This window comes from Harpia harpyja, chromosome 9 (assembly GCF_026419915.1).
Source record: "Harpia harpyja isolate bHarHar1 chromosome 9, bHarHar1 primary haplotype, whole genome shotgun sequence".
Classification (NCBI taxonomy): Eukaryota; Metazoa; Chordata; class Aves; order Accipitriformes; family Accipitridae; genus Harpia; species Harpia harpyja.
Genome location: NC_068948.1, coordinates 30,807,040 through 30,823,127, shown reverse-complemented (window position 1 = coordinate 30,823,127; position 16,088 = coordinate 30,807,040). Strand labels below are relative to the sequence as shown.

Here is a 16,088-nt window from a genome sequence, read left to right as displayed (position 1 = left end):
ACTTCCAGCATCCCATAACACACACCCTCCGTAAGTCCCTGCACTCAGGGGTGACCGCAGCTCCTGCTCCAGCTGCCCCCACTGTGCTCTGCATCCCTCGGCTGCTCTCCAGGCATGCAGCAGGCTCTGCGGTCAGGAGCAAACCCTGAGCGTACCCAGTCAGCAGGGACAGGCAGTAAACCCAGTACCAGCTACCTTGTCAGCAATAGCTCACGCGTGACAAGCGCTGAGAAAAGGGGACAAAAATATAGGAGTAAAGCCTTGTTACAGACAATTCCAAGCAGCAACACGGATGCCAGTTTAACTCAAACTTTCATCAGGAAATGCTGAAAACTGGGACCCAAGAGGAAAAGTTACACTATTGTAAAAACTGCAAAGATGCCTTGCAATAAGCAGCCTTTACTCTCAAGCCTTTCTGTAATTTATCAGTTGTATGACTGAACAGAGTATTTTTCCTGCCACAGTTCTGATCACCTCTTCCTCACTCCAGCAGTTACATTATTTTTAAATTCTTGAAATAAAGCCTAGATCATTACTAGGGTGCTCCATTATAAGAAAGCTGAAGCCAGGGAGGGGAGGCCAGACCCAGCTTCCCACCGGGCACCGAGAGGCAAGCTTGTGTCCAGTATGTACCGAGCACAAAGTCTCTTCTTCTTCCACTCCACAGCTCTTGCAGCACTTACTGGGGCCTGACCAGGGAGCAAAAGGACCCCACACTACCTAACAGTGACTATGTATTTTTTTAAAAAAAAATTTCAAAATCACAAATGCTTTCTGAAATCCAGCAGCTTCAGCAGACTGGCAGCCCACGGTCCATTTCTAGATTTCTCATCCCATGGGACGATGGTTTAATCAGCGTTAGCAAGCTTCTGCTCCTCATCTTGAGGCCAGCTAACTTACAGGAGACACATCCAATCAGTGACGCAGCCAGGGAAGGCCAGAACTGCTGGGCAGAAACACAAACTCCTCCCCAGGCCCCTCTCCACTTGGGCAGCTGCCTCCGCTGCTCTCCCCACACAGGCCTGGAAGCCAGCAGTCTGGGAAGCAGAGGCAGCTGCAAAGCCCCTTCGCAGGTGAGAACAATGAGGACAGAGAGAATGGGACCAGCTGGGGAGGGACACCACTGCCCTCATCAGCACCCCCAGCACCATGCACTGCTCAGGGGGCACCCCCCATCCATAACCCCCTTCTCCCATCTGGAGTTCACCTCTGGTGCTCTGAGTGGCTTCACCTCTCCCAGTCTAACACATCTCTTCATTCTTCTGAGGAGCACTGCAACTGCTCTGGTACGTAATGCAATCATCCGGTGCAACCTACTCACAGCTGCCTCTGTTAATTTTGTCTTTCTTACTCCATTTCTAATTATTTCTCCAGAAGTCTGTTCTGAAGCTTTGCATACCACTGACACCAGACTAAATTGCCCAACTGCTCCCCCACACCCCATACATACATATTCTATACTCATCTCACGCCAGCTTAAAAGGTTTCTCAAACATCCTTGCCAGGAGACCTGCAAGTTTACAAGCCACTTCCTCAGGTGTTCTGCAAGAGCAGTTGTTCACTACTCCAGTCTGAAGGAGCCATGCTTTTGGAAGTCAGCCTCTGCACCAGGCAGGGCGACTTCCACACCTCCATCCCCTAATGACAACTCAGCAATGCTGCAGCCTCCTCCTTACACCACCTCGTCCTCTCTGACCAGTAGGGTGGATCCCTTCCTTCCATAGGCAAGATGCAGAATCAGCAGCAGCTGTAACACACGAAGACAGCCACACACCAGACAGCCACTGTAGAGTAGACCAAGAGCATCAAATGCAAGCGTCTGCAAGATGGTCAGCCTGGCACGTCAAGGTAGGCAGTCATAATATGCAACAACAGCAAAACATCTTCTTCCTACTCTAGAGAGTGGCAAGGTTCCAGCTAAGTATGTATTGCTCAGCTTGAAATCCTATAAGAAAACAAAAATCCAAACAAGCCCTTCCCTCCCCCGATTGCTACTAAAATTGAAACACAGGTTTGAGCTCATAACCACTGCAGCGCATTCTTAGAGGACTTCCAACCTTCTTGTACAGCTCAATTAAACTAAATGCCAGCTCATTACCAAACTACAAATACTAATACCTAAGACAAGAGACAGAGCATTTTATGTTCAAATTTATTTAATTAAATTTCATTGACTGTTTTACCGTAGGTCACACCAGAGACTGCCAAAGTAAACTAAACATTTTACATTCACTACAAGATTCTCTCAAATTTTCACAACTAGTCCAAAAACATGAAAGTTGTAGGGTCCCTTTCCATCAGTTTGCATTACGACTCACATTAATGACAGCAGGACTCGTATTCCAGCACTGAAGAGAACGGAGCCCTTGGGTTCCCAGGTGCACAGCAGCACTCCTGGCTGCAAACACTTCTAAAATCATATGCGTGTGTCTATGTGCGCGCATGTGTCTCTGCATATTTACAAAACCAACCTCCTGATGGTACAGAGGACAAATAACCATTTAACTGCTAATCCAGAAAGGGAAAAAAAAAAAAAAATTAATTTTGCAGCATGGAGGGTAGGAGGGTGCAATTACACAGGAGAGAGGTACAAATGCCCACGTGCTGGCAGACGCGTCAGCGCCTGGCACTCGCAGCAGACAGGCGCACCGGCAGGGCAAGTCGTACGGCAGAGCTGGCCCACCCTGGAAGCTTAGGAAAATTTTGCCACTGCGTGGAATGGAAATCAGATTGCTCCTTTTGTAAGCAAAGTATGTCCAAAATGATTCCAAATTACTTGGATGTATGTGAGATTCTGAAGATGGAAGCTTAAGCAAGGCTTGCCCCACCAAGGTTTCTGGGGATGCTGGGAGGAAACCAGGCATTAATAGAACTTTATCTAACTTGTTTTTAAAATAATTTGTTTCTGATCTAGCAAGCATTTTGATAATATATATCTATGATATGCTCTGAATATTTCCTTAAAAAATGCTGAAGACATTTTCCCTATTTGACAGTTATCTACAGGAGGTCTTTATTATACCAGCTTTTCTTTTACGTGTCTAATCCTAACAAATATCAGAGAAATACGTCAGATGCTACAATTTAAACTTTCATCATATCTGAAAGTATACATCTCTTTTAAAGTGTATTTTCAACATGAAAAGAGCTAAAGTCACAATTATATTCCATTGCGTTATGTGTGTGAAATCAAGACCATTTGCATAGCTTCCAAAGTGAAACTCTGGAAAATAGCGATTTCATTAACAAGAAGTATTACTTTAGGGAAGGGCTACCATCCCCCTTCACTTTCACTGCACAGCCTAAGATATACTTGAAATATTCTACAAGTATTGTCAGTATCTTTGTCTAAAAAGCCAGCTTCTGGAAAATTTCACGTTGCAATTATTTTATAAATCACAAGCCATTTTTCCTTAATCTTGCCAATTTTAATGAAGAAAAAAACATTAGCATTTCAATGTACAAAAGTCCAATAAAACATGATTTTTTTTTTCTTTTAAATCAGTGAATGGGTAAAGTTTGGCTTAAACTTATTTAACAGTAAAAGTCTTCCAATTTCTACTAATAGAATTTTTTTTTTTATTTGACTATAGGATAATGACAATCCAGAAATAAATAGCTATAAATACATTCATTGTTCCTATTCAAAAAATAATCACATAGGGAAGACAAAACTGAAATGAACTTATTTGAATCTCTTTCTTTACAATGAGATATGGGCAAGTTATAGCAGAGCGACTCAAGACAGGAAAAAAACAAGTAGGGAATAAATTGGTCCAGTATTGACATTCATGAAACATACCAGTTAGCATAATTCTGCAGTTAATTCATCCTTTAAATGACACTACTCAGTTGATTTTTATTTGCTTCAGGTATACATAATGAAAGCAGTTTCCTTTGAATCTTTGCTGAGGACAGGTATAGTACCCTGGAGACACTGTAACAACCCCCTTCAGTATGCATGTGCGTATATAAAATTATATACAAATAATCATGCATCCACACACACATTTGTATATCAACACTGCATGTGACGGTTAAATCCATCATCATTCATCATTGGCAGCACTTGTTCCTCTGACTTGGCCTTGATTACGTAACTGCAGAGAAAGAAAATACACAATTAAGCATTAACAGTTTCCTCAAACAGTAAATTCCAAATAGGCAGTTTTATTAATCTCCAAGAAAAATAGGGCAGGGCAGTCAAAACATCACCAGGACTGAGGAAATCATACCAAAGCAATGCAAGACTTGTTAGGGAATCTTAATTTGGGTGCTGTCCTCACCGGTGGACAGCAGCTCCGGTCTCTGAGGAGCCTCACACTAATCAGAAGGCTTTTAAAACTGCTTTGGCTGGGGATCCCGTCTGCAGTATTAAAACAGTCACAGGGGGAAACACCAACATTAAAGTACTGGACACAAATACTCAAAAGCTTGCAACTCTTGGACAACCTGTTTCCTGCAGTAACAGTTTTAACACTATTTAGTATTTATAAGAATCTGTGTGGAACTGGATTTCAAGAACTTACACTTTCAAGATGACAGTCCACAGTTTCCCTAAATTATGTGGACTAAGTGTGTAGCAAAATGATGCTCAACAACTTTTCTGATTTGTGCCAAAAAGACTACTTGCAGGCTTAGGAGCTCAGTGCCAGCACAGTGATGACAACAGGTCACGCACTTTGGGCTTCTGTACTAGATAAGCACAAAGAACCAGGTTACGTGGACAATACCTCAGGCATTCTGCCACCAGACTGAGCACCTGCCCAGCCTATGACAGCGCCCATCTGTGGAGAAGGTCTCTTATATACCCTGGACACTAAGGGTCATCTCCCAACTGCTGATCACCACAAGGTTGTCAAACAGCAGGGAGGCAAGGCCCAGAAGTGTTATCTGGATATATGTCCATTTAGATGATTTCTGCCAGCAATTCCCATCCATCAGAACATTAATCACTTTTCTCCTTTTCCCTCCAGCAGTTGACTTACACAGCTTGATTTGCCTCAGAACCTACAGAGAACTCCTCTAGACGTCAGCAGCCAAAGTGCCTCGGACGGAACCCTTCTTACGCATCTAAACGTAAAATAAAACTGTGAGCTACCACATAAAGAACCTATTGTGCTGTTGGTTAGTAAGAGAGAAGTAACAACCTACATGACCAGGACTGCTTTTCCCTGGCCAGGAGCAGAACCAGCCTCAGCTAGAGCTGAGCGTTTTTGGAGACGGGGTGTACAGTATTTCTTTTTGGTGAGGAAGCCTGGGAACTGTACAGCAGCTGTAAATGATGCTTCTTAAATTTTAACAGCCCATGATGCTTCAGCACAGAGCAACACTGCTCAAAATACCCGATGTGGCATTTCTACCCTCACAAAGACATGAGGTAGGTCGGTCACAGTGCTTTGGCAGGGTCGGATGCTTTTCTACTATGCACTGATTAGCTGATGTGTATTTAACGAAGCACAGGCGCCCCTCATCTCCAGGAGTCAGATACATAAACCACTAAGTGAAAGATAAACAGTGAAAAAAGGATGAGCTGGGATAGAGAAACTCTGGAAGAACACTGATGAAGATTCAGAAAGTAACAAAAAAGTAACAAAAGCAGAGATCCTGACTATAAAAATCAACTTACGATGAAGAATAGGACCAACAAAACAACTAAATGTGCACAGAATCCAAAGAGAAAGATTAGCTCACACCAGGAAGAAGAAAGGGTGTTAATGAGAAAGGGAATAGCAAAAGAAAGCAATGTATGTAAGAAAATGTAATGCTGCCAATATTACTAGGCTTGCTTTCTGCAGTTCTTTAAGCATCAAAGAACTACATAGTGCAACACCATCAAAAAAGCTGACTACTTCTCTGCAGGGATAGAAGCATGAGATATTCTTGTCATATTAAGCACCTTATCACTACGCGCTTGCTTCCCAGAGGTCCTGGCCATAAAACAAGTGTTTTGTGGCATACTTGGGATTTAATGAAAGTTACTATTTAGCACAATGGATGAAATAGTTGAATATGAAACATAAAACCAAATCATTTGGGGTAAAATTAGCATTCATATTTTATTTGGCAGTGACATTTTTGCCTTTAAGTTATTCTCCAATAATGCACTTCGCCACAAAAACCTCGAAATTGCATCATTTATAGGTGTTTGTAGATACCCCTATTATAACAGTTGAGAAAAACCAAAATATTTTAACAGTAGGTCCCCACTCCTCTCACATTTCACAATACACATAGAAAAGCTGTGTTAGTGTAACTAATCAAGACATTTCTCTCGTGAAAAACTGACTTTTTTCAACAAGCAATACACTTAAATTCCTGATGCTAATGTCTTACACAACAAGCTATTTGAAATAAACTATTTGCATTGCTTTGCAAAACAAGAAAATATTAAGTAAATACATTTTATATTTAAGAATGAGGGTAAATGTTACACCCAGAAACACATGATCCGGGTTTTGCTTAAGATAAGAACTAAAAAGCAGCAAATATTTTGAAAAAAATATTTAAAAGAAATGACTTACCAGCGAGAAATGTGAAACAGAACTTTGTCTACAAGAAGACAAACATCCACAGTGACACAAAAGGGAAATTTTCTCATGCACACAGATGTGTCAAGTGCTGCTTACTCTCTCCAATACATACCTTGTATGCACTCCTCACACTGCCACTATCCCTTCTCAGAGAAATTGGATGAAGTCCGTTTCATTCCAGATAAAGAACCATGAGTGTGCAAAAGAGAACCCTTCTGACAAAAATCAGTTAGAGAGGAAAGTAGTTACTCTTCCTCCTTCACAGACACCTAGGAATAGGTGGCTCTAAGAATAGGTTCTGGCATAAAACAGAATTAAAGAAGAAATCCACATGATTTGAGAGAACACCTGCCATAATCAAAAATATCCAAATGCCAATGAGAGAGCATAATGTTTGCAAGACTGAGTGAACATCATTCTTTTCCAAAGCATATTCTGGGAACTGCCAAAACAGACAAACCCTTTGGCTTATCTGAAGAGAAAGTTTGGTTTTACCAGCTCAGAACATCTACCTATTAACACACAGAACACTGAAGAAACACTTATTCCAAATCCAGAAAACATCTCTACACAATGCAAGATGGTTCCACACCATTCATAAAGTCCAAACATGGAGACCATAACAAGTGGGGATGGAGGAGCTACAGCTAGTTTTGATACTAAAAGAAGAGATGTGCTAGCCACAAACAACACTAGCCACTGTCAACAGTAGGTCTAAAGCACAAGGCAATCTGTTTAAATATGTCTGGCACCTGAAATGAGTTAAACCATGCAAAAAAGCAAGTTACAGCTGAAGACACATTGTGTCTTGAAAGAACCAAGACAATGGAAGGAAAGTGACAAGCTGAATGGGTTTGGGGCATAAAGCAACCAGCAAAACAGGAAGGGGATAGAATTGCAAATCCAAAGACTGCAAAGAACTTAAAAAACCAGCATGATTTAAAATGAGAAAGGTTCATGCCAAAGGTCATGCTCTGGAAAGACACTACAGAAGAAGGCTTCCTGCCTAGCCTGTGCTGTTCCTCTACCTCTCAAAGGAAAGAGTACAGAATGTGCCCTATGGATGAGTTTCCTTCTAGGCATCAGTCCAAAGACAGATCAGGCTATATGTATTTGGTCCTCACAGCCACTAAAGCATGAAAATTGAAACTATCTCAAGCCCATTAATTTTACTTATTTCCTTTTTGCAAGTAGAATTCTCAGTTTTGGTGTGCTGATCAGCATGAGTTGAACAGCTGTCATGTGATTTATAGAAACTTGCCTGAAGACATGTTTGAAGAGAAAAAGTAATCAGAGCTAATGATGATTAGAAACAAAAAAAAGCAAGACACACGATGGAAAAGCAAGATGACAGCTCTGAATTCTAACTGACAAGTGGTAAACAGGCACTGAATGGGACTTTGTGCAATGGGTATGTTACCATAAATAAAGAGGTGGTCAGGGCAGACATTCTGGATTTAGTGACATCAGATATATTTACCTTACAGCCACTTCCAGCTTGACACAACACAGTATGCAGAAGCTTGAAGTGCATGGGTCTGCACAGGAGAATCACTAAAGGGGCTGTAATGTTCATCAGCAATTGCTCAAACACACATAAGGGGATGGACACAACATAACTTGCTTGCAACGATTCCTGAATAGATAAATCTACAGGTAAACAGCACACAAACATTAACCTCAAAAAACCCTGTTCTCACCGCTTCCAGCTCCTTTTGGGTTTCATCCTCCATTCTCCTAATGTCTTCCATAGTCAGATCAATCCACTTGTCAATCCAACAGAACAGCTGGCGATGAAAGTTGGTAAATATCCTTTTTTCTTGCTTTAAGAAGATAAAGAAAAATTAGATAATAGGCCTACATATTGCCAAAGACTGGTGAAGTGATTGCAGCTGTTCAATTTGAAAAGTTATAATCTCTAGGTGCATGCTGTTTCACACTGCTACAGGTTCAGCCCCCTCACATTCCTGAATCCAATTTAAAGCCATCTCATTTCTCACATGCTTTAACATGGAAATAAATGAACAAATTTCACTATCAAAAAAAAGTTTCCAGAAAGTTCAGCAATTCATGTTACTTGAAAATGCTGAAGAATCTTTCTAAATCTGTTCTATCTCCAAGATAGCACTAGACAGAATAAATGTAACATCACAACAGCTAGAACATCTACCGTGAAGTGTACAAAAATCTACGACAGAACTGTTGCAGGTTCTGTGCTTACTGTTAATAAAAACCAAGAACGGCCAATTCCTAAAGCCAGAATGCAGCAAAAAGGGAGTACTTCTGACTCCAAAGATGGCACGCTTGCAATTTGTACCAAATTGGCATCCCAGTAATATCTGACATGCAATTTCAAAGGTACAAAAACATTGAGTGTACAAATATTCCAGCTAAGGATTCCACAGCCCTTTCATTAAAGTACGCATATAATCAATCACAGTAAGAATATTTTCACTGTACCTCTTCTACTTAAATTGGTAGGTTTCACATTTCAAAACACCTGCCATCCCCCAAGCCCCACTGTGTTATGTTGAAGAACTGCAACTTGCCAGCTCAGTCCACCTCTAGTGCCCTGCAATCCCAACTTTTATAATGGGGACTTGAATGAAAGATGCATCATATAAATCATTCAATTTGCAGAATTACCAGTATTGCTTCTGACTGCTCTGATAAAAGTAGTCATGTATATACAATACAAAAATCTATTTTACTACTGAAACTGACTTCTCCATGTATTCAGTTACCCAGGTTGCCACCTGAAGTTCACGTCTTGTTCATCTGCTCCCAGATTTTGCCTTGCTCAAGCTGCCGAATGGCCTCAAAAACAATGCTGATCAAATCTAACGTACGGTTCTTGACAACTAGCAGGCAGAGGTAACTTCCTCTAAAGAATCAGCTTCAGGTAAAGCAAGGTTAAAAATAAAAAAAAAAAAATTCCTATCTTCAAATACTCCTCATCAGACCATAGAATCATGTCTTGGCTCTTCTGCTCAGCTTATTCCCTAACAGTGTTCAGTTTGAAATGTGTGATGGGCAACTCCTTCCCAAAACCACCACCAGTCTAAAGACCGTGTTCAATGTCTCCTTACCCTTACTTTGTACTGTGGCCATCACAAACTATGTCTCCATCTCATTTTCAATTACTATTGTTTGAAGCTTTTCTCTTTTGCTATCACATTTATTGAAATTAATAAGCATTTAATGCAGTTAGCTGTGTGGTCCACTCAGAGCTAAGAGCCCTGGCTACCACAATGAAAAAGGTCTGGCATTGGTTGTCTGTGAGGAAACACCATGGCTAATTGGTAATAGAATATCATGTTTTGGTTAGCTCACTGTTACAGCACATTTTCTCTGGATTGGAAGGAACTGGCATGATGGTCTAGATTAAACACTTTGCCTATACTAAGTTTACGTTCTAAATGTTTAGTCATACTTTCAAAAATATTTTATAATTCAAATTCTGATAATACAGCAGTAACAAAATAAAATGCAAACACAAATTGACAAAACACCACAATTGCCAACTGAATCCTAGTGCATTGGATTCTACCTGTGTCACACCTGGTTTTGCAAGCAATAATTCCCCCCCCCCCCCAAAATCAAATATTTAGAATTAGCAGAAACACAAGAAGAGTTTCACAAGAAAACTAGAACATAAAATACTAGAGAAACATTAGCACACATTTTTTGCAACTTTCAACGTAAGAGAAAAAAAAAAAAAAAAAAAAAAAAGAACTCTCTTCCTGCCAAGTGTTGTTGGTTGCAAAATCAAGTGTTAAACCTACGTGACCACAGACTCTTTGCTTATACCTTCGCTTTTTTAACTTAGAAAGTTATTCTAGTAACACCAGTGAAACACCATTGCTAGTAGATCAAGACACGAATGGTTGTACTTGCTGAAGAAAAGAACAGAAATTGCTTGACTGTGAGCAACAGGAAACTTCACCACTGTTTCTCCTCAAAAATCCCCACATCAACACAGAACCACCCTTGCCTACTTACCTGCCCACCTCCAACCCCACCTCCCCAGCAACATCCCTGCAAGGGAGAAGCACTTACCTTTTGTATAAAGTTTTCAACTTTGTTCTGCAGTCCCCACCATTTAAATTTGATAGTCACCAACTTGTAAGCACACATTTTAGGACACTCTTCGTCAGTTGCTAGCTCTTTCTGTTTATGGATAATGGGAAGGAATTTTTAATTTTTTAAAAATTTACTTCAGTCAATTTAATACATTTATTAGAAATTATAATTCTAAGTATTCTATTAGAATTAGAAATTATATTGTTAATTTATAGTAAATTAAATTATAATTATAAATTATAATTCTAAGTATTATTAGAGTTATAATAATACTTAGAATTCTAAGTATTAGTAAATACTTAGCACTGTACTATGAACATGGGGTAATAGGGATTAACAAACAATCAGGTTAAATCTGTAAGACAATTCCATCCATGTTCCAAACATATACTATAAATCTTAGTCTTAACATGGATTTCATTTTCACGATTTCCACTGTAATATACTTTCTGACATTCTGAAAGGACAATGAAGCTTGATTACAATAGCTAGCACCAAATTATTTTTTACTTTTCGGTCTATTGCACAAAGGCAATTATAATCTGTGTTGTACCAAGTTGCTCAGTACAATGGTGGAAAACACATACTAGAAAAGATTCAGATAATAAAAAGCACATAATCACCCCTCAAGTTTGCTTCTCACAAAAGCATAAAATTTGAGCTTATTGCAGTTCTGCTCTGCCCATACAGACACTGGCATGCTCACCACTCTTCCTCACATCCCTCTCCTGCAGACAATGCCAGAAGGGTATGTCTTTACCCAGGTGTAGAGGTAATTTCTAGTTGTGGGGCATAACTTACATATTCATTTTTGCATAATGAATTGCAGGCCTTCTGACTGCTACTATGAGAAAAACAGGGAGAGAGCTCCTTTATCATCAATGGCAACAGGCAGCCATAAGACCAACTAAAACTCCACTTCAAAGACTGCTTGGAAGCAGCTCCAGCTCAAGGACTTCGTGCAAAAGAAGGATCCCCAGAAGAGTGAACTGAGGGAAACTCAGGAGACGCCCACCACCATTTCCTACAATTCCTCTGTTTCTGTTATAGTTCCTACATCCAAACAATTTTGAAGTACCTGTAACATCATACACAGTGATTTTCCTACAATTCATGCAGTCAAATTTATGTAATCCAAGAGACCGTATCATGTTTTTAGTTTAACAAAGCATGTTAGGTTACTCTAAGCCTTGTAAAAGAGGAAGGAAAAATAAGAAAGGAAAAAAAAAACCCAACCCCCAAAAGGAAGCTGATAGTAGCTTAAAAAAAAAAAAAATCCAAACCCCTGTGTGTCAGGCTTGAATAACAAGCAATTACTGTAAGAAGTTCACAGATTTTTAGTCTTTCTATCTGCAACAAACTTCTAAGTAGAAATACTTTATGGCATATTTAAGCTGGATTTCTTTTAACCATGAAATGCGCAACTCCTGTTGGTCATGCACACAGTAAAAAATATTTACTGTGGTATATATCTAACATATAAAAATCTTGGTGAATAATTCATATTTATTTAACGAAGAATTTTTATCACAAATACTCATCACCAGAGAGCACTGAAATGAACACCAATTATCCTCAGAAGACTGATGTTCTATTCACAAGCAAAAAACAAAGTGCTGCTGTTGTTTGATGTTCCAAACAGCACAAGTCTATGTCCAGGCATTAGTAAAAGGACAGAACTAAATGGAACATACAAACTCAGTGCCGCCAGTTCCAGGCATTCAAAGTTCTCCTCCTCATTTTACAGCCGTTTTTAAAAAACCAACCAGCAACTCCTCACTTTCTTTGGGTCACACAGGCCCAAACAGGCCATTCCTGCATCAGCCTCCTGCTTCCTTCCTGAGCAGGAAGGAACAGCAAACACCTAAGGCAGGATGCACATTTTCAGCACAGTTTGCAAAAATAATCCCTGCGACAATTTTACCCTGCTAGCAAGAATACTTAGCCCAGATAGAAAGAGTATTACAATAATGGGAGTTTGAATACATGCATCCCCTCATCGTCACCTCAAAACACACAATATATTCATTTTTCCAGGAGATTCCAGCTAATGCTCGGGCCCAGGACAAACCCACAAGTCAGACCAAAGGTCTACCTGGCTCAGTATTTTGACAGTAGCTAATGGCAGAAATCTACATAAATATATAAAACCCAAGGAAGAAAATATTGGTAATTCACTTAGAAACTCTACCAATCTCCAGTTACTTGGAAGCTCAGAAACTTTCTGAAGCAGAACTATCTTCTGTCTTTCTACACACAAAGGGAAGAATTAAGGCTGTGTAGATATATGTAGATTGCAAAATCATGGTATCGCTGAGGTTGGAGAGGACCTTCTCTGATCACTGGGTGCAAGAGCCCTGCTCAGGAAGGGTCACCTACAGCAGGTTGCCAGGACTGTGTCCAGTCAGGTTTTGAGTATCTTCATGGAGACTCCACCACCTCTCTGGGCAACCTGTTCAAGTATTTTACCACCCTCACCACAAAAAAGTGTCTTCTGGTGTTCAGATGGAATTTCACGTTATTTTTGTGTCTGTACAATTGGACTGTCACAGGATGAACTTTCATCATGTTGAAAAGATGATGGGAACAGCTTTGACACCACCACTTAGGTCAGTGGTATATATCGACTGCATCCTCGGCTCTCATTAAGACAAACTGAAATATGTGGAACACCCACGAGTTAGCTTCACAAGCTTTTCTTCTGGTAATGCAGCATAATGGCAGTGAAGCGTCAGCTTCAGTAGCACACACTCTTCCTGCTCTGCTGAAACTCTCAATGGTCCTGTTATGGTTCCCTGTGTTGCCGTATTGTTGCCTGTCCTCTCACAAAAATCTGATTCCTTATTTTTTTCCCTAGGTTAATTGCCATGCAGCATTAAAACCACTGTACCAGCACGTATGAAAGTAGAGGAGTGAATGGTCAGTGCTGCACAAACGTGCCCCTGGAACTACAGCTCATTCCAGAGCGGGACAAGAGACACCTTAAGTCCTCAAATTCAGGCTGCTTTGATTTATGGTCTCAGGCCAGCTGAGAACAAGTGTGGTACTACGTAGTGTGAAATGGGGACTCTGCTCTGTCAGACATGGTGGTCAGTTATAGGAAATTAGAGACCGAGAGCTTGCTGGTCCAATGCATCCTACTCGAATATTTGATGCTTAATCTTGCTGCTTTGCAAAAACTAGTGGTAAAATAACTAATGGTGACATCTAAAGTAACGAACTAGAAGAAAATTCACACCTCTCACAGGAAGTTCTTCACACTGTATTTGACAGAAACATTCATGCTGTATTTAGAACTTTTTTGGGTAATGAAAGACTGAATGCTTTTACAAGAAAATTTAAGAAAATTTAAGAAACTGGGGCACTATTTGCAATACATTCAAAAAAACTTCAGCATTTTACTTAAGCATAATTCATCACAGTACACACTAAACACAAGAAGTAAAATTATGCTACTGTCAATGAAACATTTCATTTATGGTAATGACAAAAGTGAAAAACTATATTAATTGGTAACTAGGGGCCTATTCCTGACAGATTGCCTGTATATTCATTCCAGTATACAGCAGTTAGTTTCTATGAGGATATCTGGTGTAGCAGACAAAGTGTATTTCTTTCTGGGATGGGCATATATACATGAATTTTGATGGCTGTCTGTGGAAGGATGTGCTTTGTGACTGGGGCAGGGATGTACTGGCAAGTTTTGCGTTGCTGCTCAGGTGTTGTTGGGTTCCATGTGGTACATGTGGGTCCACAGGAAACTTGTTTCTGAATTTGAATCAAGCAAGGCTCTGGAGGAAATGGAAGAGGACCTCAGGCAACAGATTCTAAGAAAATTTATTTCAAGATAGGACCATCTTTACGTATGCAGCAACTGTTCAGGCTAAATTGTTAAGAAAAGTATACAGGCAAAGGTATATACGGGTGACATATACGTATTCTGACACTGCAGCACCAGTACTCATGCTGCCTACTAAGGAGTCAGTTGTCACGCACGACTTTCCTGTAGTTGAGTATCTAAGCAAAGCAAATTCATCCTGGATGGGACTAAGTGCTAAGCTTTCACACTGCAGTCATACTGACAGCCACATAAGAATTGGTAAATGACCAAAGAATGTGGAAAATGGATTTCCCAAACCAACTCAGATTACATGCGCCAGACTGAAAACTTGAAGAACATGGTAGATGCATCTGTGCATGCATGCACACACACGTGCACAAATGCAAACAGGGTGTGTTATCTCACTGAGGGAAAATATTTATGATGAAATACTGCAGGTTGTCGTGTATTTTGTATACACTCCATACAAGTGAAAAATACCTAGATATTCAATATGGCAAGGTGAAGACAGGCTTAGATTTAGTTGCCACTATCTTCTGCTAGTTTTATGGTAATTCTAAATAAAACATACACATGTACTACCTTTTACCCTGCTCTAAGAAATACACAGTTAAAACCATTTAAATATAAGCAAGTTTCCAACTAATTTTTTTGCATTTTAAGTCACCTCCAGTGGCTACCACAGCAGGCTGATGACTTCCGTGGAATTCATCACAGTGTATATTCAGATGTCAATCCTGAGTAAGGATAAAGTTCATCCAATTTAATTTGCATAGCTTTGGTTTTAGTGATGTTAAACAAGTAGCAGACAGTACCTTTACTTACTAACACATCTGGAATTTAAACTGAATACAAAAGTATTCAATTTTTGCCCTCCATTTTAAGACTAACATTGCTAGGGCTAGTCTCTAAGGAACAATGAGCTTTTTTTTTTTCTGCTGATAAAGACTTCATAAGGTTGTAACATCAGTTCTTAGTACCTTCCAATTTGGCCCCAAAGGTCCTCTCTTCGTCTTAACCGACTGGAATAACGCAGGGTCTTCATCAGCTTTGTAGTCCTATAATATAAAAAAACCCTGAGAGTCAGAAACCCCCCCCCCAAAAAAACCCAGATTCAATATCCCACTGTATTAAGCTTCTGTTCAAGACTACCAAATTGATTCTCCTGAGTGGTCTGGAGCAGGACAGGCGAAGCACATTTGTTAGGCTGACTTAAGTTTGTACTGAATACTCCATCACACCCGCTCATTCACTGCATATCACCAGTGGTGCTCATTATGTTTATACTACAATAGCATGCCAGGACTGCCTTCTAGGTCAGAATTTTCTTGTGCTGTGCACTGTGTGACAAACATTATCCTACCTGTTCTGTAAACTTTTGAGAGGAAGAGAAAGCAATAATACAGAAACTAGTGTGCTAACATTTTCCAAGCTGCAACATATGTCCACACAGAACAAAAAGGGAAGGCGGCATAAGTGAGCTAATTTGCAAAATTAGAAACTGCGTAATCTCAAGTCTGTGAGATATCACCAGGCTAAGTACAGAGAGGGCACAAGGCAGCAGTCCAAGTTGCACCGCTTTACAACGGACATCACTGCTTACCAAGTCATATACAGCGGGGAAAAAAGCT

General features: G+C 40.1%; 1 protein-coding gene across 2 annotated transcripts in view; it reads right to left on the bottom strand.

The window, feature by feature from the left end:
- Positions 1–2,138: 2,138 nt before the first annotated feature.
- PITPNB (phosphatidylinositol transfer protein beta) overlaps positions 2,139–16,088 on the bottom strand; it is a 28,164-nt gene continuing 14,214 nt past the window's right edge. Inside the window, exons 3-7 of one of the 2 annotated variants that reach the window (XM_052796829.1) lie at positions 15,438–15,515; positions 10,593–10,703; positions 8,234–8,356; positions 4,989–5,073; positions 2,139–4,100 (exon numbers count right to left, since the gene is read on the bottom strand). In XM_052796829.1, the coding sequence (XP_052652789.1) occupies positions 5,026–5,073; positions 8,234–8,356; positions 10,593–10,703; positions 15,438–15,515 (360 nt within the window). In that variant the 3' untranslated portion in view covers positions 2,139–4,100; positions 4,989–5,025. The remainder of the gene's footprint in view (positions 4,101–4,988; positions 5,074–8,233; positions 8,357–10,592; positions 10,704–15,437; positions 15,516–16,088) is intronic. The other variant, XM_052796828.1, reaches the window with a different exon arrangement.